Genomic DNA, 22,459 nt, shown 5'->3' with positions numbered 1-22,459 from the left:
AGGATTAGTGAGGCACCTGTCTCAGCCGTGCTCCAATTAATTTAATTCAAGGGAAAACAATACACAAGTTCCCCAGGTGTCTCCTAGTTGTGGTGACAGCCAAGGGTAGCGCTTTCCTATGCCAGGTTTTGCATTCGAGCAAGTTTCAGGAAGCTGGGAGTTCTTCCCACAGCACTCCACTGTGCTTAGGGACCGCTGGGCAGGAGAAGCATCACTTCCCTGCAGTGACCGGTTTGGGAGAAGCACGGCAGCTCCTCCCCTGCCAGCTCTCCCCGAAGGTGTTGGGGGGGAGTGAGGCACCACCCTGGCCTGTTCCCTGCCAGCAGGTTGCACACAGCTGAACTCACACCTGGGGAAGCGCTTGCCCGCTGCAGCCCAGGCCTCTCGCTCTTCTTCCCACGGCACAGCACTGCCCCGCTCAAAGGGAAGCACCTTGGCCCCGCTGTAACATAGTCAGGCACAGAGGGGGACTGGATCCAGACACCCCATTGCTCCGCAGAGCAAAGGAAAGAGCAGGGCACAACGGTGTTGCAGGACGCCAGTGCTGGTCCATGGCCCTGCCCAGAGGGATGGGTGCTGCTCCTCTGCTCCCTCGTGTAGCGGCTCCTCCGTACTCCCAAGGAATCGCCCAGCTCAGGGTTCTTAGAAGCACACGGACGCTGCGCAGCCAGCTCGCAGCCATCCTCTCTTGTTAAATTCTCATCAGGGGAAAAAAAAAAAAAAAAAGATCTCTGTTAGACCCAGGATGAGCAGCACGCTTCCCCCAGCCTCTCCCCTAAATACCAAATAGCCAGAAAGCAAAGGGTGAGCTTCTTCCTTGCTTTAGCATCAGCAAAAAAGCTCAGAGAGGTTTTCTGTTGACTTCAGCATCTCCCGGCCCCACGCCAGGATTACTCTCATGGGGGTTTCAGCCTGGGACGGGCAAGGGGTGTTGTATGGCAAGTACTAACAGGCACTTTGTTCTTGTTCCTCGCAGGGCTTTGAATCCGTAGTCCATTTTCTCCTATCGTGGCCAGGCAGGGCCATCCCCCAGGCAACGCCTAGAAGAGCAGAGACCCCCCCGGAACGGACAAAAGATGTGGCTGTGTTTTTCTTTTTGGTACGAGGAGTCATGGCACCAGCTGTTTTGGTTTTGTTATTTTTTTAAAAAGTGCTCTCTATCTTATATATATTATATATACAAACACTCACCAAGACAAGGGACAGTGCTTTTCCAAGAGACTGATGAAGCCAGCTGTATAACGTTGCTGTTTGTAAATTCATGTCATGCATAAATGTATTTATGTTGTAAAGCTATTTATATATTGTTTATAAAGAGATATTTATAAAAAAAATTATTTATGTAATTAAATGAAAAGTCAAGCATTGTAACATTTTTGTCCTAAGTAGTTGAAAAACTTCAAAAAAAAAATCATTCCGTGTGGCATTTTGTAACCTGTCTTTATTTATCAAATTCACATAAAATCAATCTGACATTTAAATTGTAACAGTGAAAGAAGAAATTGTTCAGATGTTTTAGAAAAGCCAGGAGCGAGAGAAGGGTCAGCTGATATTTTAAGCTTCGATCCCATATGCAAAAGTAAACTTGCGCCCAATCCTGCGATGCTCTGATGGACCGAATCCTGCCCGGCGCTGCGTGCAGCTGCAAGCCTTTGCAGAACCCAGCTGAACTCCCTGCGAGAGCACACGGCCTCAGGCAACTCATCTATCGCCCAGATCCTGAATGGCACCCGTGGAAATAAGCCCATCACATTCCACAGCCTAGATCCGGATTGATAGATAGCAGTGCGACAACAGAGCAGCATTTGGCCTAGATGCGTTTTAACCGCTTCCAATCTGCAGGTTTGGGTCCAAATTTCATCCCGTAAATAAAGCTACATTGCTGGGCGCCATACGGAGATGCAGCCCCTACCGACAGCAACAAAGAGACCGCGCTGGATCTGGCCCCCAGCTGCGCCATGGGAACAGAGCTTTATGCCGAAGGCGCTGTTGTTCTAGGATCCAGCAGCTCACTAAGTATCTTGTTGATATTCCCATTCGCCAAACCTCCACTGCTAAGCTGTAAAGTCCCTTCCTCCAGCAGAGATTTATTTAACTGTGCCTGGGACAATACATAGACAGACCAAAATATACTGAGGGCTGCCTGGTAAGGATTCACGGACACAGCTGTTGCTACAGCTTCTTGCTATGTAAAGTGCATGAAATAAATCATTAAAATGACTCGGAGCTCTGAAGGAAACAGCAAGCAAGGGGGCGGGGAGCGCAGCAAACACGCAAACTCCTGCATGAAGGCTCTTTGGTCTCATTCTTCAAAGAGGCCTTAGGAAAAAAAAAAAAAAAAGAGTGGCAGGCGCCCAGCCCAGCCGTGACGGGAGTCACAAATTACGCCCTGACCATTGTAGTGGGCTGGGGAACAACGAGCATTATGTTCTGCTGGGCTCTGGTGCCTAGGACAGGGCAAAAAGAGAGTCACCAAGACCTAGAGGCAAAGAGATCCTTTTCCTTAGCAACCACCAGGAAACCATAGAAACCTCCAGCCAGATTCTCCCCAACTATTAGAGAACATTATGCTCACAGAACAAGAGGATTCATCCAGACACCCAACAGCTCAATCATCAGGTTAGGAGCGCACATGTGACGTTTCTAGCCTCGTACGAGCAAAGCCTCCGTCAGAGACAGGTACCCACCTCGCGGTGCCCACAGAGTCCACCTGGATGCGGAGCAGCAGCTGACGGACCACGTAAGGCGTTGCCTATGGGGAAGAAAATCAAGACCCTGGGAGGTCGGCAGGAGGGGCAGCTGGCAGCCCTGTGCCCTGCCCCAGGGTCCGCTAGAGCCCTCCAGAGATGTAATGACAAGCCACCATCAGGGCTCTGTAAGGCAAATAAAACACCCATGAAGGTCACCCTACCAGCTCTGCACACCTTTAAAGGGAAGGAGGAGCTGTGCAGGAGCTCCTAAAGAGAGGTCCATCAGAGTGGACTGTCCACTCTCAGCCAGCAAACCTAAGGGACAATAGGGAATCACTTACTGCGCAGACCTGGCACACCAGGTCTGAACAGGGCGTAAGAAGATGGTACTGCAGGTCCCCCTCACGTCCTGCTCCTTGAGCGTGAAGCCAGGGTAGTGACCATAACTGAGTGCCAGGCTGGGACCAAGGTGGGGTCAATTCCCCTTCCGGCTTTGGCTTTTTGCTGCAGAGCCACAGCTGGAATAAAATCATCTGCCTGGTGACAGAGGGCCTCTCCTCAAAGAGCAGAGGGAACTTGGTCTCAGGAATTCAGTCCCCAAAATGTGACAACTTATGTGAGGCACGACCCAGGCTCAGATTGGGGAAATCCCAGAGATCACAGTCTGGGGTCGCGTACAGCCTGGATTCCCGTTTCTCCTCTGCAGCGTAGTCCGACGGGAAAAGCGCAGCCCCAGAGCACGGTTCCTTCCATCCACTGGGCTTCCTGGAAAAGAGCAAGCCCAAGGAAAAGGACAAAGCTGCATTGCAAAAGGACACTAGTTTGGCAGAAGGAGAGCGATCAGAGCAAGAGCTCCCTGTGCAGAGGGAGGGGATAACAGCTTGGCTCCTCGCTTTGCTGCTTCTGCTCTGACCAGGGATGTCACCCTGTCCCTCCGCACACCGGTTTCCCACCTGCAGGACAGGAACATCGTGCCCAGGTGGGGGTGTGAGCTGGTGTGCAAAGGAGAAGGCAGCACTCGGGGGTGAAAGAGCACTTGGGAAAACTTTCAGATCCCCTCAACCTTAGACCCACACGGCACAGCCAGCCCAGTGGGTCTGACGGGCAGAGAGTGGCGTTGCGAGTAGAGGTCAGTTTTCAGAGCGCTGACAAGCATCTTCCTCGGTTCCTCCGACAGGCCAGAATGGGAAACGGAAACGGCTCATTAGAGCACAGCGAGCACCTGATAAGGCCACAATTGCGTCTCCCTGACAGGGGCTCAGTAGGAAACAAGGCCAGCAGGAAAGAGAGGGGCCACAGGAATCTAATTAAGAGGAGAGGAGGCATCACGTGCAGCAGAAACAAATTGATCTCACGTCACTGTCTCCCTTGTGGGCCAGCTAGGTCAAATCCTCATGACATCCAGTAAAAGGATTCAGGGCCAGCACTGGAAAACTCCCTCACCACATCCCAACCGGGAGACAGCATAACTGAACAGCAAGAGCTGTCCTGGGTGCAAGCTGCAGCCTCAGGGGGGTGGCATCTAACACCTCAACAGCGGACTCGGAGAATGGCATTTAGCAGAGGTGTGTACACACACTCCCAAGCTCCTCTGTCCACACTCAGGTCAAACTAGCACCCACGGGACCCACACGTTTCCTGCTCTACCAGCAGTAGCCACATTCAGCTTCCAGGTGGGAGCGCTTGTGACATGACATAGGAACAGCCTTCATTTCCCCTCTCCAGGAGCTATTCCTAGCAGGAGATGAGCCATAGGCCCCCAGCCTGAAAAAGCACACTGCTCTAGTGAAAAAGGACAAGAGCTTTCTCCAGCACTGTTGTACAAGTGCCTTGCAAAGCCCAAACAGGCCGGAGCAGACCTTGGAGCTCCCACAACAGGGACACAGTTGCCCTCTAACGTGCGGGAAATCAGTTCTGTTCCCCCAGCCCACATCGCATGTTTTTCCCTGGTACCATTAATGCAGCTTTTACAAGGTATTTATTGCTGAAGGGTTACAAAGCCCAGCTCAGGTGACAGAAAATCCCAAACCAATGAAGAAAAAGAAAAGCCCAGAGCCCCAGAGCAGTGGAATTTTCCAGCTGGAAAGGGACTTGAGGCACTGAGCGGGGACTGCCGGGGGCAGCAGCACACAGGTCCCTGCCACTTGCTCTAGGACTTCTCCAAGCATGGGCTGCTTCCCTCAGAATGCAGAAAAACAAAGGGAAGGGATCACAGGGCAGCTTCCAGAGGGAGCCTGCGCTTGACACAAGCGCAAGTCGAAAACAAGAAGGGAATTGAATTCAGGCCCCTTCCTGTCAGTCAGCAACTAACTTTGTCAGAAGGGATGGCAGCACTAACCGAATCAGGCAATTCATTAGGTTGGGGCACAGCAAAAGCCCATGCTCTCTGGAGCAGAACTACAGTGAAAATCCAGGGTAATGAGTTGCAAACTGCCTTTGTAAATGACACTTCTGCAGTGACTCTGGCAGGCTGGGAAAAGAGCTAATAGGAAAATCATTAGGTAGCATCCCTTTGATATTGTAGAAAATGGCAAAGGCTATTTTTCCTGCTCCCTCCATAATTAACCTGGCATATTACCCATAATACTCCAGGCCGATATTCCCATGGTGGACCACCTTACTTGCATCAGGGGAGAAGGAGGATATGGTACATGGGAGGAAGATGACTTCTAGATTCCCCCCTCCCATACACATGCATCTTCAATTCCATCAGCAATGAACCTCTGCCCAGCCAGCCCAAAGCACCTTACAAACCTCTGGCACAAAGTCAGCGCCCAAGAGAGCCGCTGTCCGGGGAAACGCAGCTGCGGAGGAGCTGATCTGCCCAAGGTTGCTTTCTGCAGCTTTAGCAGAGCCTCTGTGCTTTGCCCCTTATTTATAACACTGTCCTTGTCCTTGATTTCCATTACGCTAAACCAGGCCACAGTCTGTGCCTCCCTAGATGCAGAGCAGCTCTGAGGAGCAATGCCTACCCACCTGGCTTGTCTGCCAGCAAGGAGAGGTGTCATCTCACAGTCATGATGTAAAAGGTAGAGCATCACAGCTGACAGGTGATCCTGTAGGAACTGGTGCTCTCTAACAGCTGCGAAGGTGACAATGAAACACCGAGACATTACTTATTGCATCAGCCTTAGGACTGTGCTGATCATGAGACAGCGACTGAAACATCAGGGCTGGTGAGACAAACAGCATCTTCAGGAAGAGTCTGGAGGGCTAGACAGCGCTACTTCCAAACTTCATACCCATTCAGAGAAGCTCAAAATACTCACAAAAAGGCCAATCTCTGATGGAGCGACGCTTCGCTTACCCACCACAATCAGCTCTTCTGGAAACACAGAGGCATCGTGTGTGCAATAGCATTTAAAAAATGCCCTAATGATACAGAGATTGACAAGCCTCTACAGGAGACCTGGAGCTGTGGAAGGGTGTCCTACCTTCTACTAAAATTACACCAAGGGACGACTACCGGCACAAATTCTTTTGTGCTCTGTAGGGAAATACACATTTCAGGACTATTAAATGACATTACGGCATCCCATTACCACCTAGAATTTCCAGTGTGTATGTTCATTCGCTAGAGCAGGGACATCTTCTCTTCTTCCTGACACGGAGAAGCCATGGCCACAGTTACCACAGTCACGCAATTTGCAACCTGTAGCAAATACATCAGGACATCTTGTGAGGTCTACACGCTGTGGGAAAAAGAAGTGTGCGTGCCTGTGTATTTGGAGACAGGGAGCAAAGTGCTGCTCTGCGCTGATCAGAGACGGGGGTACCACCGCAGTGCCACTAAGAAGCAGGGTGCAGCCAATCAGGCTAGGGGGTAAATACGCACCCTCCTTACAGTACACCTCTCTAGCTTCAATCACTTACCTCTGGTAGCTCTGTGGTAGGGCCAAACTTGATGAAATATCAGCAAAATGTCAACAGTCCCTGAGAGACATCGACCTTCGCCACGGAGCAGAGTGAAACAATGACATATTTCTAAAAACTCTGCCGAGAAATTCAATCAGACTGTCAGGTTAAAATTCCATAATAAAAATACAAGGTTGAGGTTACAAGTAAGAACTGAGATCACTCTAAACTTTAATTTACCTTTCTTGATGCCCCTGGGTTACTCTCTCTCAGATTACACGAAAATAATCTAGACAGTTTCACTTTTTGGTTCCCTTGCATAAGGTCAGATGCTATAGAGGACTTAGCAGGGGAAAAAAACAGTATGGGAGTAGGTGGCAGAGATCTGGCTAGCTGGTCTGGTCTACATACTTGTGGGGCAGTTTCTTTAATTTCTCCATTTCCCCATTATTCGGAACAATAAAGAGCAACATTGTTTCTCTCCGTTGCAAAGTTTGCAACTGGCTCAGATATTGAAGGAAGAAACAGGCCTAGGAATGCATAAACTTTGACTGTTTTACCCCAGCAGGAGGTGGGCTTATTTGGTTTTCAAGATCAGAGGCCTCCCTAAACAGCTTAGGTGCACTCATATAAACCTGTACGGAACTGAAAGTTTAGGAAAAGTCTGATTTACCCATGTGATTTGTTACGTTCCAATACAGCTATCGAAGTTCACGGCACTCTCGCTTCTGCCTCCCCCACAATTAATAAGCCCAACTTCCTTTTTGCGCACATGGACCAATGCATTTTCCCCTCAAAAAATAAGCAGAACACTAAAAGCAAAAAACAAAAACACCCACTGGATTCTGTATCATTCTCCATTCTTCCAGGAACAGAAAACTGTTCAGCAAAATTCACTTTGCAGGGGTGGTGGGAGAATGGCCATCTCTTACCACCACTCTCCTCTATGAAAAAAAAAGCTTCACTTTCCCCAGCTTCACGCTGGAGATCAGCTCTGCAGGTCCTACTCCTGTACCCGATCCATGGAGAGAGACCTGCAAGCAGCTCCACAAGCACCCATGGGATTTCAGAAGTCTGCACAAGACTGATTGCAGGATGGGGTCTCAAATCTGAACACAGAAGGGTCTGTCAGCATCACTGATTTTCCCTCCTGCTCTCAACAGAAGACTAAGCTAGCATTCAGTGTATCTAAGGAGGTGAGGAAGGAAGTAAAAGAACAATAGATTTCGAGCCAAAACTTTTTTTCTGTAAAAGGATTGACATCAGCATTGCTTTACCGTGTTCCAGAATTGCCTGATGTTAGCTGGTATCAACTGAGTCACAGCAGGAACGCCAGGGACATTTGTTAGCATGAGGCACAGCTTTAGGGCTAGGGCAGTCTACCAGCACTGCAATCAGCTGAGATCCTCTCTTCCATTTTCCAGCTCAGTGCTCAATTCCATATTAAACAAGCACTACTACAAGTGGAGCTGCAGAACATGAAGCTAGACAATAAAGCCCTGCAGAGCAGAGGGAAGGCAGCTCCATCTACTTTGTCTCCCTCCGGGTGGAGGAGGCAAACAGAAGTTCAATAGCTCAAACTCTGTCCCGCTGCAATCTTGAAGTGAGCTGCAGCTGGAACAGCCCATTGCTGCCATAAAACAAAGTAGGGTGGGATGCTCTCCCCACATCAGGGAGCAGTGTCCAGCAGCGCTCAGACAAGCTGCATTAACTGCCCCCAGCAGGCACATGCAATACATGGGGGTTTGCATCAAATCCACCTTTGCTTCCATCTCCCTCTTGTCCCCACAGCACAGTTAAGCTCCCCAGGGCACTCGCCACTCAAAACTGTCTGCAATTCAGCCCCCACCAGCCCCTAATTCGCACAACTCCACTCCGAGTTGCTGCCCTCCCTACAGTCACAGGGAGCCAATGCAGTCTTATCTGTTGTCCTTCTCAAACAGCATAGCACCTCCTGCATCCTTCCCTGCTAACAACTATGCCTTCTGCTTCATTCCTGGAATAGCTTCTAACTCTTTCCTTCAAGCCAGATTCATTAACCAGCTGCTGCAGAGCTGTTTGCCTCCCCCAGGTACTCTGTGCATGTCATTTGTTAATGACTCATCTCAGACTGGCCTCATTGCAAAGACTCCCCCCTCCTTTTGCGGCACCAAGCGCATCGCTGGCACACCAGGAAAGCCAAACACGCAAACAGCTCAGTTCCCTCCAATACGCCGTTCCCTTCTCCATCCTCTTTCACCGTCAAGCATGGGACAGCTTTTTAGTCAAAGCGCTATTTCCTCCCTTGCTTCTTTGCTGATCAAAGGCAATGTGTACTGAAGCATAAATAAGATCTTCACCCCCAGCCAGGCTTTGAGAACAGCAAAAACGTAAGAACAAACTCAAAAACTTCCAACACGCTAAAGAAGCTTCAGAAAACTAATGCAACTCCTGTAACTGGCAGGGAATAAACACCAAGGATGCCAAATTCACATCTATCTCCCCAGCAGACTGTGGCTTGCCGAGGAGCTAAAACAATTTCCAAAGGCATTTGTATTCCTCCTGCCTCTTTGCAGGACTGATATTAAAAGTGAGAAGGAAAGAAAACAGCTAGTGAGGACCACAGAACCTCTCCTCACTAGTCAATTCTAGTGAGGAGCTGGATGACCAGTACACTGCAGCTGCCCACGCAGGAAGCCAGAAAGACTCAGTCCATCTCCATCACACAAATCTATTATAGTTGGGTACACAAAGTCCACCTACACTTCCTGAGAAGCTGTCAGCTAAACACTGGGAGAAACTAGTATAGAAACTAGTACTGCCACTGTTTGGGAAACAGTTCCCTTGAGATATAGGGAAGGCTTCGTGCTCTGGGTTTATTCACTTAACATCCTTCACCGGGAATTTTTTGGCTAGCATTTCTAGGGGGAGAGAGAGCTGACAAAGAATCAGAAACCATGGGACTTGACCCAGAGGCAGCTGGACGGAAGGTATTTAGATCCACCTCTCAAGAATAAAAGCTGGTACGCCTGCACTGCAGGAGAAGAAAAGGAGAGGAATTTACTTTCACAAGCGTACAGCAAGTCCTGTGCTGAAAACACACAGATGGCAAAGAATTCTGGTAGCAGTAAGAGGAAGGCACGTGCATTGCACAAGTAAGTGCAGGTGGCAGCTGGCTGCAGGACTGGAGCATTGTCACAGTCCTCTGTTTGAACAGCTCCCCTGCCCGCTCACGGAAAGCCCTTCTCTTTACAGCATGGAGTGAAGTAAAATGCAGGGACCAAACTATAAAGCAGTACTCTGCTAGACCCAGAGGAAGGAATCGACTGGTCTAAGACAGACCACAACTACAAACCTTCCACAATCAGGCATCAAAGTTGTTTAGGCTCAGGACACTGGGCTCAGCTACTGGCTTTGCCACAGATCCTTCTGCACAAATTTGGACAAAGAAGAACTACTGACAAAACGGGAAGAGCACTTCCCTGCCTCCCAGATGCATCAGGGAGATTAGTCAGACCGTCTGATAACATAACATCAAGAATCAAGTAAATGCTCAAGTGAACAAGTGCTGTTGGACTACAAGCGTAAAGCAGCCTCAAAGCCAAGACTCCAGACTCTGACATTAAATCAGCATTTTTAATTTTTTTTCTAAAATGTGCTTTTTTTGCAAATTGCTGTTTCAATGCCAACCCCATCCTCCCCCTTAAAAAAAAAACCCACACCTTGCCAAACTAGGTGCAAATCACCTGAAGTTAGTCTGTAACAAATAAAAAACACAAAACAAAGGCTGAAATGCTTTAGAATCACAACAATGTACAAAAAAAGGGAGGAAAATACAACCTGAAAGTGTTCAAAATTCAGAAAGACTAGTCAAGTCCATTGCTTCAGCAAGGGGATGCTGCTGCGACCCCTGCCAGTGGGTCCTGGGCCACCAGCCTGCCACGATGCTAAAGGGGCTCTTCTCCCATGCAGACCTCTGTCACTAGCATCCAAGGAAGAGCGAATGCATTACCCTTTGAAGGTATCAATGGGGGAAAACAACTCACAAGCAGCTCTGGGAGGTCGCATCACATTCAGAAGGAACAGTTTCTAGTATGCCCCTAACCACCTGCAAAAAGGAAGGCTTGAAAGAGCAGCCTGCTTCCTCCTTATTGTATTGATGCCTCAGAGATGCAGAACAGTGCTTTAAATCTGTGAGAGATTAAAGGGCTTAGTAAGGGCAGTAAACAGGCAGTTAAGTAAACAGCCCAGCACTGGATCTCATCTTCACAGAGCGAGGTAGTGTGAATTTCACCCCAGTTTAAAGTAGACAGGGGTAGCAGAAAGGCTGAAGACTTCCATGTAAAGCAGTTCCTGGCCTAGAAACCTTTCTGTGCTCCCTTTGGGAATGAAAAGATCTGTGTTAATGGCTTCCTCGCTCCCAGCCTGGCTTTGGAAGCCACACTTCAACCCTGGGATTCAGACACTGGCTACAGAAGTTCTCCCATGATCTGATTTAGTACAGCAGCTTCCTCAAGGTTAAGCAGCAATGAGACTGGCTGGGAGGGAGCAAAACTGCCCACAGATAGTTTTTTTCCCCCTGCCCCTTTTGGTTAGTCCCTCTCTTTAAAAGTCCCCCTTTACAGGACGAGAACAGGGACACCCCGGAAATTAATAGGGGCTGCACAGTGTAACTTAGCCAGGTGCTGCTAACTGGGAGCTGTATTCAAACAGGGCTTTTATTTGCCAGCCTGAAAGGGACTGGCCCAGAACCCACTGAAAAAGGAGACGCAGGCCCTTTTTCGCTCCTCCTGTTGTCATTCCTAGCTGAATGACATTTAGATGGTGTGTTCTAGTGACGGCTGGAGACCAGCCCTTTGACTTTGGACATCTTCTTTGTGGGCTGCCTTTGTTCTGTGTGTGGAGGGCACTCTCGTTCTACCAGCTGCTGTTCCATCTCCTGTGCCGACGACGAGGCTGTAGCTTTTAATGTTTTCTTTATGTTTGTGACCTGGCCAAGAAGAGACAGTGAATCAGCACCTGCTTCTTCCTCCCCTTGCAGTAGAAACTCTGTTCATAAACATATTGAAAAACCCCTGGAGTATATAGTGGAGATTATAAAATAAACTCTCCCAACAGAAACATGCTCTGCACTTGCTTTTATTAAAGGTAATGTTTCATCCTCACTTACAGCCAGAGTTGTTAATATTTCCAGTCTGGGTCCAATATGGAATAACTAGAGATTACTTTTCTTTTTTCTGAGACACAATAGCACAATATTGTACCACCTTTCTGGCTAGCTGGAGGGACCTACTACTGCCTTGGCGCAGAAGGCAGCCATCCTACCATTCTGTTGGCCAGAAGCAGGAAGGACAAAGGAGACTGTGAAAGAAACAAACTTACACTTAGGACAGAGCTTGAAAAGGGAAAAAGCCATTTGGCCTAGCTGGCTGCCTGAGCCACAGATATTTGCTAGAAGCAGGAACAGAAATTGGTTTCGTGGGAGGCAGCAGTAGTGCTTCTGCTACTCTGGCTGAAAAGGAGAGATACAGCACCAGGCAGCATACTCTGTCCCCTGGAACCCTGTAGGGCTCACCAGAAATACAGTGAGCAAACCTTAAAAAAAACCCACAGGCAAAAACAAGTTTGGAGTCAGGTGTGCCAACTCCGGGCCAAAGGCATCTGTCAAACCAAATGCACTATTGATGCCAATCAAGCCGCCAAGCATATGCTCTTCAGAAGGCAAACGTAAACCTGCAGGGATGCAGCACTCTGCAAGAAATAAACCCTGAGCAAGTGTCTCAGGAGGACCATTTTCACCTTTACAGCTGTATTAGCCAAGATTTGTTCTCATAAGTAAATACACATCAGCAGGGGCTAAAATCGCGTGCCCGTGCTGCCATCTACCGCCGAGCTGCGCATGCAGAGGCAGGAGCGCTCCCAGGCCACGCTGCTGAAGAAAGTGTGTCAGAGGCCTGTCTGGGTGCTCAACTTGACCCCAAGAGAAAGACCCCGAAGGACGCTGCTGAGGGCACTTTTTGCAAAAGCAATGAGACTCGAGAGACTTTTGTTAATTACACTTTCAGGTTTAAAACAAAGTGAACTGTTTTTTCCTTCCCTCCTGCCTTGCACAAAAGGAACAGAATTGCATCCAACCTCTGTGTTAAAAGCATGCTTTTCCTAACAAATCAATTCAGGAAACTATAGCTAGCGCATCCACCTAGTGTATTTTTATAAAGAAAAATTCCAACCTGCTCAGAGTGGGCAAATTTGATGTTTGTGGTGTTACTAAGCACATGGAAGCAGATGTGTTTTCCTCCTACCCCAAATCAGCATATCTGATTTGCATGATTGCTAGCCTACTTCAGAGAAGCCATGATCATTAACCAGGTGTTACCAGATTATTTTCTTCAGTAAATTAACATTTATCAAAAAGAATAGAGCGGTCTGAAGTGACTCTGTACCCACCTCCATCTCTACCTGCTGCTGAGTTCGGTGATGGTTCTCTTTGTATTGGTTGGCTCTAAGTACTTGCTGCTCAATTCCTAAAAGAACCGCTTCACAACCATCACACCTGCAAGATACAAACATGTCAAACAGTGTTTATGAGTTCTCTCCGGAGCAGCTCAATCAGGCAATTTAAAAAGTCATGCTCGCCTAAGAGTTTAGGAGATTATTAAATTTATACTTCCTGTTTAAGAAGATTAGAGTTCCAAAGAGCTGGCAAGAAAAAGTTTTGCTGTTTACTCAATGTATTTCACAGCATTCTTTAGAGAGTCCATGTTATTCTTACCTGCCTATCAAAAAGTAAGTGCAGGTTCAATGCACTTTCAACTTCCTTTTCAATCAGAATTACTGCTTAAACGGGGATGCAACACACTTTTCAAAAGCATGTAATATTTTAAAATTAAACAAAAGTCAGATTGAGAGAATCCCCCTGCCTGTTAAGTGTTCAAAAGACAAGCGCACTCCTCCAACACAGAACTCGTAACTGGAGAGGACAGAAAGGGAATTGGCAGTGGGTTCACTGTTACCTTCCAAACAAGGCTGTAAGGTCCCGGAGGCTGCCAGAGCCCTCCCGCTGAGATGGGATTGAGGGAGTTGGCGTAGAGAAGCAAAAAACCTGCCCCCACCTCAGGACAGCATATTTGCATAGCAGTTTAATTACTTATCATGCACCCATTACCATAGCAACTAGGACGCAATTCCCAGTCAGCTCAGAACCTGCCACAGGCTCCACACTCTACAGGGGAATTTCTTCGGGTGGGAAGGGAATCCCACAAAAAGATGAGAAGCAGCTTCCTGGCAAACGTACAAAAAGATAGTACCACAGTCCCAATATGGTTGCATGCAGCCTGCATTTGCAGGAACAAAGAGAAGGCAAAGGCATCTGAAACTTCAAACTTGCAGAGATATCCCCTCCAAAGAACTGTGATTCTCTAGAATTTGCCAGTGCAGTTCTCATCACAGTGAAAAAGGCTGAAAAGTAATGGACAGTTCTGTTTTTGTTATTGAGTGTAACAGCAGAAAGGGAAGTAGCTCCCACCATAAGACCATAAGTCCAGTTTGGCATGTCTGTTTGAAAAGACCCTTGACTCCTCGCTAGGGTTCTGCCATGTAAAAGCTACGGTGAGAGCAGAATCTCAAGACCTAGTATAGGCTGGCTTGATATATAACACAAATGGAATCCTAGATGGGATCTTGGAAAACTTGCCCAATAGACTCCTCCTTCAAGTGCCTCCTTACGGCATAAGACTCCTGATTAATGCAACATGGTGAAATTGAGCCAGCACTCGAAACTTTGAGGAATAAGAAAAAGACAGGACAAGCTACGTACAAGAAACAAGGAAGGTGGAGAGACTGCCTCACCATTCCTGGAGTGTTTTGACAATGTTACTGATGTCCTTCTTCTGAATGTCTCTGCCGATACAAAAATCCACCTCTAGCACCTGATTTCGTTGATCCAATTTCCCCTGGATAATATCTGTATAAACTGCTTCAATAATCAGATCTTCCAGCTCCCTCAGATTCCTCATATCCAGGTCCTTCAGCAACACAGAATAGGGAATGCACTAAAAACAGCAAGTCCAAGAATAAGTTAACAGTCCTAGAGCCAAAATGAACAGCTAAGTCTCAGAAGGTCAAGACCCAAATGTTTATTGTATCCTACACTTTAACCTGCAAGTACAGCAGTGACTGATTGTGACAGTACAAACGCCTGCTACTAGGCTACATAATGTTCTGACACAACTTTGGTAATTCCTGAAGCTTTGGCGTAGCATGCTCTGGAAGAAAAAAGGTAATGGGATTGTAGAAGAAATGAAGTGTGTTGCTTAGTTTTCTCTAGAACAAAAAGTCAGTGTTTTTAAGAATGATTCTCCATCTCCAGCAGTGAAAGAAGCCATACAAAGTTTCACAGCTCTTACTGACCAATTTGCATGGCAGTTCAGACACCCCCACATCTCATCCATGGAAGTCCACTAAGTTAATGTCCCAAATGCATCATGAGAGAACGCTGTACATTACAGGTACTTTCCTAGTTGCAGGATTTTTTGTGAGTACTCATGCAGTCCGACACAACTTCAATGCTATGGAACTGATGCCATTTTCAAAAACAAAAAAAAAAAAAAGACTGCTATCATACACAGTGTACTTTACCTTCATTCTGGAAGCCAGGCTTACAATCGTCAAGTGTTTCAGCTTGTTTTTCTGAGTCGCTGTTAATTCAGGCAGGTTATCTTTGTTTGCTGTTAATGTTAAAAAGACAAGATTCAGGACTTTCCTTCAAGAATTATAAAATTCAGGCTGCAGAACATCAGTGTAGTTACACTACACTAAACCCTGAAAGGCTGAACTCCTCCAGCTACTGTGGGTGCTGGTGAGCAGAGAGAGCTGCTGCTGATGACAGATTAGCGCACCCAGGGAGAGACAGGAAAAGTTAAAAAACACGTTGGCAATTCCATTCTTCTCTGCTTATTTAGTAATTCTGGTTTTGGACTTAGAACATAATTCACATCTACACAAGTGGTGTCCTGCCAAAACGGTTGGTCAATGCTTTGTTTCTACCACCAAGTCATTTTTATTTCATTAACGAGCTGACAGAATAAAATCTTCCCCCTTTGCTGATCTGGTTGTAAATACAGCTGGTTTTATTTCTCTGGAGAGCTGCAGAATTTAGGGTTGAAAGTGTAAAGTACCAGGCTGAGGAATAAAGGAGAAATTATTAATCTAGATGCTTACATGGCCTCACTGTCATTGTATTATATTCATGTGCCTCATGAATATTTAAAAACAGAAAGGAAACTGGCGGCTTTCCAAAGTAAAGAAACTCTTTAAAATATCTGCTTTAATGGAAATTAGTGTTTCAGGGCCACTCGAGTTCTCCCACCTCATTCAGTGCTCTACATTTTGACTACTTTTCCCCCTTGTCTTTCTTCACTAGAAATAGAAGAACGAACTCGTTGTCACATGCTGGGACACAAGACCCATGCACAGCAAATATCCGCTAATCAGTCACAGAATTCATGAGGCTCGTGTTGCTCCACAGCCACTGGAATTTCCAGTCCTTGCACTTACGGATGCCACTTCTCCCTACAGGAACTAGATAGCTCATGCACCACAGTGATAGCCAGCACTATGACAGAATTATTTGTCACACTCTAATGGTTTGGATTAGGCTGCTACCCACAAATTAAGTATTTAATTGTAGTAGAATGGAAGCATAAGCACCAGAGATAAAAGCACATCTCGACAGATACTATGCTGATTCACACATAGTCCTCCTGAAGCTGTATGAAAGTCATTATTTAATTTGTATTCTAGCTAAGAAATGCTTAATTTTGTTTCAGCAATGCCGTCACAGAATAAAAGGTCATCCCATAAACCATATAGGTTTTTATAAATAATGCAGAACAATTTTGTCCAAGTTTTCTGCAGCTTCCATAACCGATGTCATCTAAATTTCAAAACAGATGTCTGGAATTGCACTCCGCAGAGGTAAGCGGCCTGTGAACATCAATGAATTCTGCTACAGACCAATTCAATCCAGTGCTGCAGTCCAAACCAAACCAGTAAAACACCATCGTCTCTAGCCCTTCATCCACATTTTAGCAATTAAAAAGCAAGTATGACGCAGAGACCCACTATGAACAACTCTCCTCCCAAGCAAATTCTGTTCTTGCACACTTTCACCCAGCCACACTACACCAGGTACCACAGAAAGCAAAGAACTGCCTCTGACAATTCTAAAGGCCAACCAGGCGGCAGTCTCTTACCTACATAGTCTGGGTACGTTCCGTACGCAAACAGATTCAGCAACTGGAAATAAGCAGCATTAGATCCTTCAGCAAGCTGGATGGGAAGAAAACAAAAGAAATTCCATGTAACGTCGTTAACAGCCAACATGATACCGGTAGGCAACTTCTCCAGAGAATGTTTTAAGACTATACAGGACAAACAGTACCCAGAAAAGCAATTATGTCCCGATCTTAAAGAGCTGGACCCTTTCTAAGGCCTCAGGAGCAGCAGCAAATTTCAGCTGTTTCAGAGTAAAGATGATTCAGCCATTTCTACGCACCAGAACTTAACTACAGTTTGGACTGTCAACTGCTTTGTGCGGCACCTTAGGAGGTAAAAGAAAAAGACGACTCTTAATTTCAGCTGACATCCTACAGGGCCAGCTCTTTTCATCATGTGACAAGCAAGCAGGCAATGGTGTTGGTTGGTTAAGCATCCTTGCTATTACTGGGAAAGCTAGGACAGCTTACCTGCAGAGCCACAAAACTTAAAAGCAAAGCAAGCTGGAACATTTTAAGTTGAGTGCATTTGAAAGTAATAGCATTCCCCTCTCACACAAACACTTCACTGGAATAACTGCAGCACCAAGCAGTGATTTTTATTGAGTGTTTTTTTTAATACCATTTGCTGCACACAGATCCAGGAGAAAAACGTAGTTGCAATTTGATGTTGAATAACCATAGAGGCGTTTTTCGGCATATCTAATAGCCCATTTGGAAAGCCAAACTTGCTGTACGCCACGTTACCCCAGCTGCAGAGATACTCAGCCCAGATTCCCTCATTGTAGTAGAGGGGATGCTGGCGAGCCATTCTCAGTAAAAGCTCTGGAACTCACTTTCCACCTTGGTTTGAAATGGTTTGGATTTTGTTACCATCCAGGCCTGATACACTAGACATCTCTTCATGAAGACTTTTGGAAAGTGTTGAAGTTATGCTTTCCAGGACAATGAAGGAGTAGAAAGGGATTTTTTCGTGGTTGACTGGCTAAGTACCTTCTTAAAATTGTTACTGTGCTGCTGCCGGGTTTTTGCTGTATTAGCAATCGCATTAAGGTAGCAAAGCTTTATACAGGTATTTTTTAACGTCTAATATATACAGGCAAAAGAAACATCAATCTCTCATACACAAACATCTCAGAACCACGATAGGTCGTACCAGGCCCTTCCTGGCACAGAAATTTCACGCACAGGCTGTCTGTGAAAACTTCTGGGAAACTCTTATATTGGGAGTGCAGAAGGGATATTAGGATAGAAACTCATCTCTTACCTCTTGCACATTTGTTAACTCCAATAGCTCTCCGAAGACATAAACCCCTGGAGCCTCCAGCACTTGATTTATAAGAGCAGTCAGAGCTGAGCCACTTGTACCTTTGGCTAGTAAAATAAACTGCTCTAGAAGATTGCAGGACGGTTTCTGTTCTCCTGCCATTCTAGGTTTTCAATCTGTCAATAAAAGAACACGATATTAATACATCCTTTCTCCTCTGCTGAATCCTGTCTGCCAGTGGATCAGAAGGTACGCTCAGCATAGTAACTTTCTGGTGTCAGCAGAGCCAGGCTTTTCTTCAGCATTCAGAGGGCAGGCCAGGAACTCAGCAGGTTCGAATGCTGATTTATCTGGGGAGCAAAAATGATTCACACAATATCTGAGCAAAATTTCTGTAGACTGTCTGGTCTGTTCCCTAAAAGGATCTACTCCTGCTAGTGGGAAAGAAGTTCAGATTCCATGCTGTTTTCAGACTTTTCCTTCTACTGATGCTACCAAATAATGCCAACTGCAAAAATGTTTATTATTAGGTCTATTAGAGGCCAGCTCAGACTTCCTCCTTCCTCATTATACAGCTCCAAAACAGCATCTAACTTAATTCTCTGTGAAGAATTGATCCACCTTGTAGGCCTGCACATCGAACCTTTTCCTTTGACATCGGCTATCGATAAAGCGTGCGTACATAATTTCTGTTGCTTTCTTAGCCTAAAAGGCAAAAAGAACTGCGGCCTGTAAGTAGCTTACCAGCCTACATTGTACAATTAAAGTGGTTTGGGTTAACTGGAAAGCTGAAGTGATAAAAATACCCTTTCTACAAAGGCTCTATTTAAGTCCCTGTAAAGAGAGGTCTTTGTCTTGAGCTGTTGCCTGACATTTCTGGTGTGCATGTGGTCTCCCAGCACCAACAGGTTGCTTTTGAAATGTAAAACACTATTTATTAACAAGTTCAACAAAATAAGTTATTTGTTTACAAACAACTTAGAAAAAACTTCCGATGCATATTATTCAGACACCAAACAAAGAACTTAGCAGATAAGGGTTTTTTAGTGTTATGTTGATATCAGATAACTCTCAAGTATAGCATGTAACCTCTACTCTGGTGAAGAAAACCAGACACCAGAGAACCTGTCTCATTTTGTGACCACTGGGACCACATCTGCCCTCGTGGGGGTGGTACAGTCACACAGGTGTTTGCACTGTTTTGCCATGCCTAACCAAATTAAGACTTGTGAAGGCAACACAGCCAGCTTCTTTTATTAGTCAACTTCTAAAAATACGCTTTACTCCATTTCATTACACCTGCAGGTACAAATGGTCTCAACCTGAACGGGCAATCTTTTGCACTCTCCACACAAAGATTTCTTGGTTCTCAGTGTAAAGTCTCTTTGGGATTCCTTTCATCAACGGCACACGTGCAGCCTGACTGAATAGTACCTCAGTTTCGACTGAGAAATCCCTGCAATGCAATAACTCTCAATGTGGCTTCCTAATACACCTGAGGGTACATCAGTACTACTCTCCTCGCTCACAGATAACGAAACAGACACAGAGGACAGACAATTTTCTCAGGAGAGCGCATGAAGTGATTGGGCTGGGAACGAAATCTGGATTTCACAGTTCCCAAGCCACTGTCCTCCCTCACAGGTAATCAAAACATGCGCTAGTGTATGAGATTACAAAAGCCGTATCCATGCCCTGCTAGGAAAGAAATGCCAATTCTTTGCCCCTTTCCAAAGTAACATTCAGACACCTGCGTTGCTATTGCAACCTCTCTGCACAACCGTGTCACCGGGACTACCTCCCTGCTCTTTCCACAACCGACTTACCCTGGTGAGAAGTGACTGAAATGCAAACGGAAGACCCTTTAACGGAGCTTGCGGGGATACACGGGGATAAACCCGGCTTCTCCCCCCAGTCACGCCTTGCTGCAGCCTTTCTGAGGTACCTGAAGGGGTTTCACGGCAGGAAGCGGCACGCAGACCCCACAGGAGGCAGCCAGGCCCCCCGGCCCTCCCGTCCCCACAGACCCCCGGGAGGGCCCTCGGACCCCGGCGGGCCGGGAGTCGTGTCCCACCGAGCGGGCCGAGCCCTGCCGCAGGGGGTGATTTACCCGGGGTCCCGCCGCGGGGCCCTCTCGCCCCTCACCGCCGCCCCGGTCCCCGCTCTCTTCTCAGGGCTCGGGGAGCCGCACGCCCGGCAGCGCCGAGACGCGGCCGCGGAGCAGGAAAGGAAAGGGTCGGTGCGCGGAGGGGCGGGTGGGCGGCTCCTCCCTCCCCCGGCGTTACCTCTCCGCCTGGCCTCCCGCCCTGCGGCTCCCGGCGCCGTCCCCGCCGCGCCTCAGGCCGCCATGATGGCGGCGCCGGTGTCCTGCGCGCGGCTCCTTCCCCCGGAACGCGCGGCCGCGCGCGTAACGTTCCGTCCCAGGGCGGCCGCAGGGCCCCAGCACCGCGCCCCGGCATCCCTCGTTCGCGGCGGGGGTGAGGCTGGCTGGGCCCCCCGGGTAGGTGACGGCAGGCTGGCTGTGCTGCCGGCGGCTCCCGCTGAGCTGTGGCACAGCAGCCCCCACAGCAAATGCCACCTCGCCGCGTCTCACCTCACCTCACTTGCAGCCGTTTAATTACAAGCAAGTGGAGTTTCTGCTTCTCTTTTTCGGGGATACGAGGTGCCATGGCAGCGTCGCGGGGTTTTTGCACTCCAAAATGACCTGTGCAAAGGGCCACCACTGTAAGGCCACGTTTTAGTGTGTTCTTTGTTCTGACAGCATGGCAGCACGGGTCTGTTTCACACGAACAGGTCCCATTCCTCCTTTGAATCCCCGCATACGCTACAGCCTTCAGAGGGGATTAAATCTTCCATTTTATGGCAAAAACCGGGCAGTGCCTGAGAAGCTGAAGTGGGGCTATTAACAGCAATAAAGGATTGAACGGTTGCGCAGGGCAGGACGATGGAGGCTACCAGCCTCTGGCCAATCCTCCTGGGGTGCAAACAGAAAAATGCCAAGACATGGGGTGAAAGATCACTCTATATCTAAATCAAATCTATAGATTTTAAACTCTATAAAAAAGTGACCCAAACCAAAGGGCAGAGCTCAGTCTGTGATGTGGGGGAGCAGGGAGGGGGCTGGAGGGGTCGAGATCCTCCCCAGGACACAGATCAGGAGCCAAAAGACTCTCGAGGGCGTAAAAGAGCAGGGGTGGGAAAAAGAAGGCTTTTGGGGTTGTTACCGAGGTCTGTACGCTCATCTGTGCCACACTGTGCCACACAGAATAAAGCTTCTGTTAAAAATCCTTTAGCCAAGAGCAAAATGCTTCTGGCTTTCAGTCAGCTAGTCCCTGAAGATCAAGCCGTGGACCGGCATTGTCAGGAGAGGGGAGCTTTCAGGGAATGAACATCAGAAACTATTAGGAAAACTGATGGGGCTTAGCCTGCGCCTCAGAGCCGTCCGTAGCGGGTCCCTGGGGCCCCATCTTCCAGAGAAGGAGTGTCAGACAAGCGCAGAGATGCAGGTGTTGGGATGCTGTTCTGACACTCTGGGCTTCACAGCAAATTGGATGTAAAAAACTAGGCCCCACGCAGCAAGGGAACCCAGCCAGAGCTATAACAAGCCATTCAGTAATTTACTTAAGCCACACTTAGATCTCATCTGCATGGGGAGGGAGAATTACCTCTTTAATCACATCCTAAACAGGCCCTCCACCATGGTTCGTGTCACCCCGCAGACACGCTGGAACAGTTGCCTTGGGCAAGCAGTGCGCGGCCTCATTTGTCTCGAGAGTCGTTAAAGCTGAAATCCCAGGCTGAAACAGAAATGGAAATGTATGATTGTGAGCTATTTCCCATGGATCATTTTTGCAACCCCTTGGTGGAGCCTGCAGCTGAAAATCAGCTGCGTTATAGCCCTGTGTAGGTCAGCCAGGAGGGTCTGTTAGTCAGGCTGTCCTGACACCTCCCGATTGCAGACAGCCAGCCTGGCTGACTGACATGGACTTTGGAGGATAGCATCAGCTAAGCTCAGCTTTTGGGATGGATTTCTTTTTTTTAAGAGAAAAATAGGAGGATGCCCAGCTGTCTCATCCCCTTTTAAACTGCTATTGCAACCTCTTGCTCCACCCACGCAGCTTTCTGCGTGGAGATGTTGATCCATTTTATCTTTTAATGTTGGCATTATCTCTTGACTCACCCCATATCTTCCCCTGGTCCGTTCCAGGTCCCTTTTAGGCAGCAGATAATTCACCTTATTTCCCTGCACTGCCTGAGAAAAGAAACTATAAATCCAGAGTAATCTCCCCAAGCTCGTGGAGAGAGACTTTGAAAACATGGTTTCTCTGTCAGAAGCCAAGGCACGAGGCTGCAAAGTCACCTCTAAGAGACAGAGACCGGGAAGGGTGTGGTTA

General features: G+C 47.6%; 1 protein-coding gene across 20 annotated transcripts; it reads right to left on the bottom strand.

Moving 5' to 3' along the window:
• Positions 1-28: 28 nt before the first annotated feature.
• Positions 29-20,474, bottom strand: COPS7B (COP9 signalosome subunit 7B). Of its 20 annotated transcripts, none has more exons than XR_012674645.1 (9): positions 20,351-20,438; positions 18,066-18,241; positions 16,778-16,853; positions 15,162-15,250; positions 14,373-14,575; positions 12,972-13,077; positions 6,236-6,683; positions 5,667-5,772; positions 29-3,455 (listed from the first exon to the last, which is right to left on the bottom strand). XR_012674645.1 is itself a non-coding variant. In XM_075157189.1 (7 exons), the coding sequence occupies exons 2-7, from the start codon at positions 18,225-18,227 to the stop codon at positions 6,675-6,677; spliced, it is 645 nt and encodes a 214-aa protein (XP_075013290.1). In that variant the 5' UTR covers positions 18,228-18,241; positions 20,351-20,438; the 3' UTR covers positions 29-6,674. The 20 variants fall into 20 exon arrangements, 6 of the variants coding, with proteins under 6 accessions (XP_075013290.1, XP_075013289.1, XP_075013292.1 ...); XR_012674644.1 differs by having other exon boundaries at positions 29-5,772; positions 6,236-6,342; positions 6,564-6,683; XR_012674648.1 differs by having other exon boundaries at positions 1,404-1,674; positions 2,688-2,752; positions 3,032-6,683.
• Between the last annotated feature and the right edge of the window lie 1,985 nt (positions 20,475-22,459).

This window comes from Calonectris borealis, chromosome 9 (genome assembly GCF_964195595.1).
Source record: "Calonectris borealis chromosome 9, bCalBor7.hap1.2, whole genome shotgun sequence".
NCBI classification, from domain to species: domain Eukaryota; kingdom Metazoa; phylum Chordata; class Aves; order Procellariiformes; family Procellariidae; genus Calonectris; species Calonectris borealis.
This window is presented reverse-complemented; position numbering and strand designations above follow the sequence as displayed.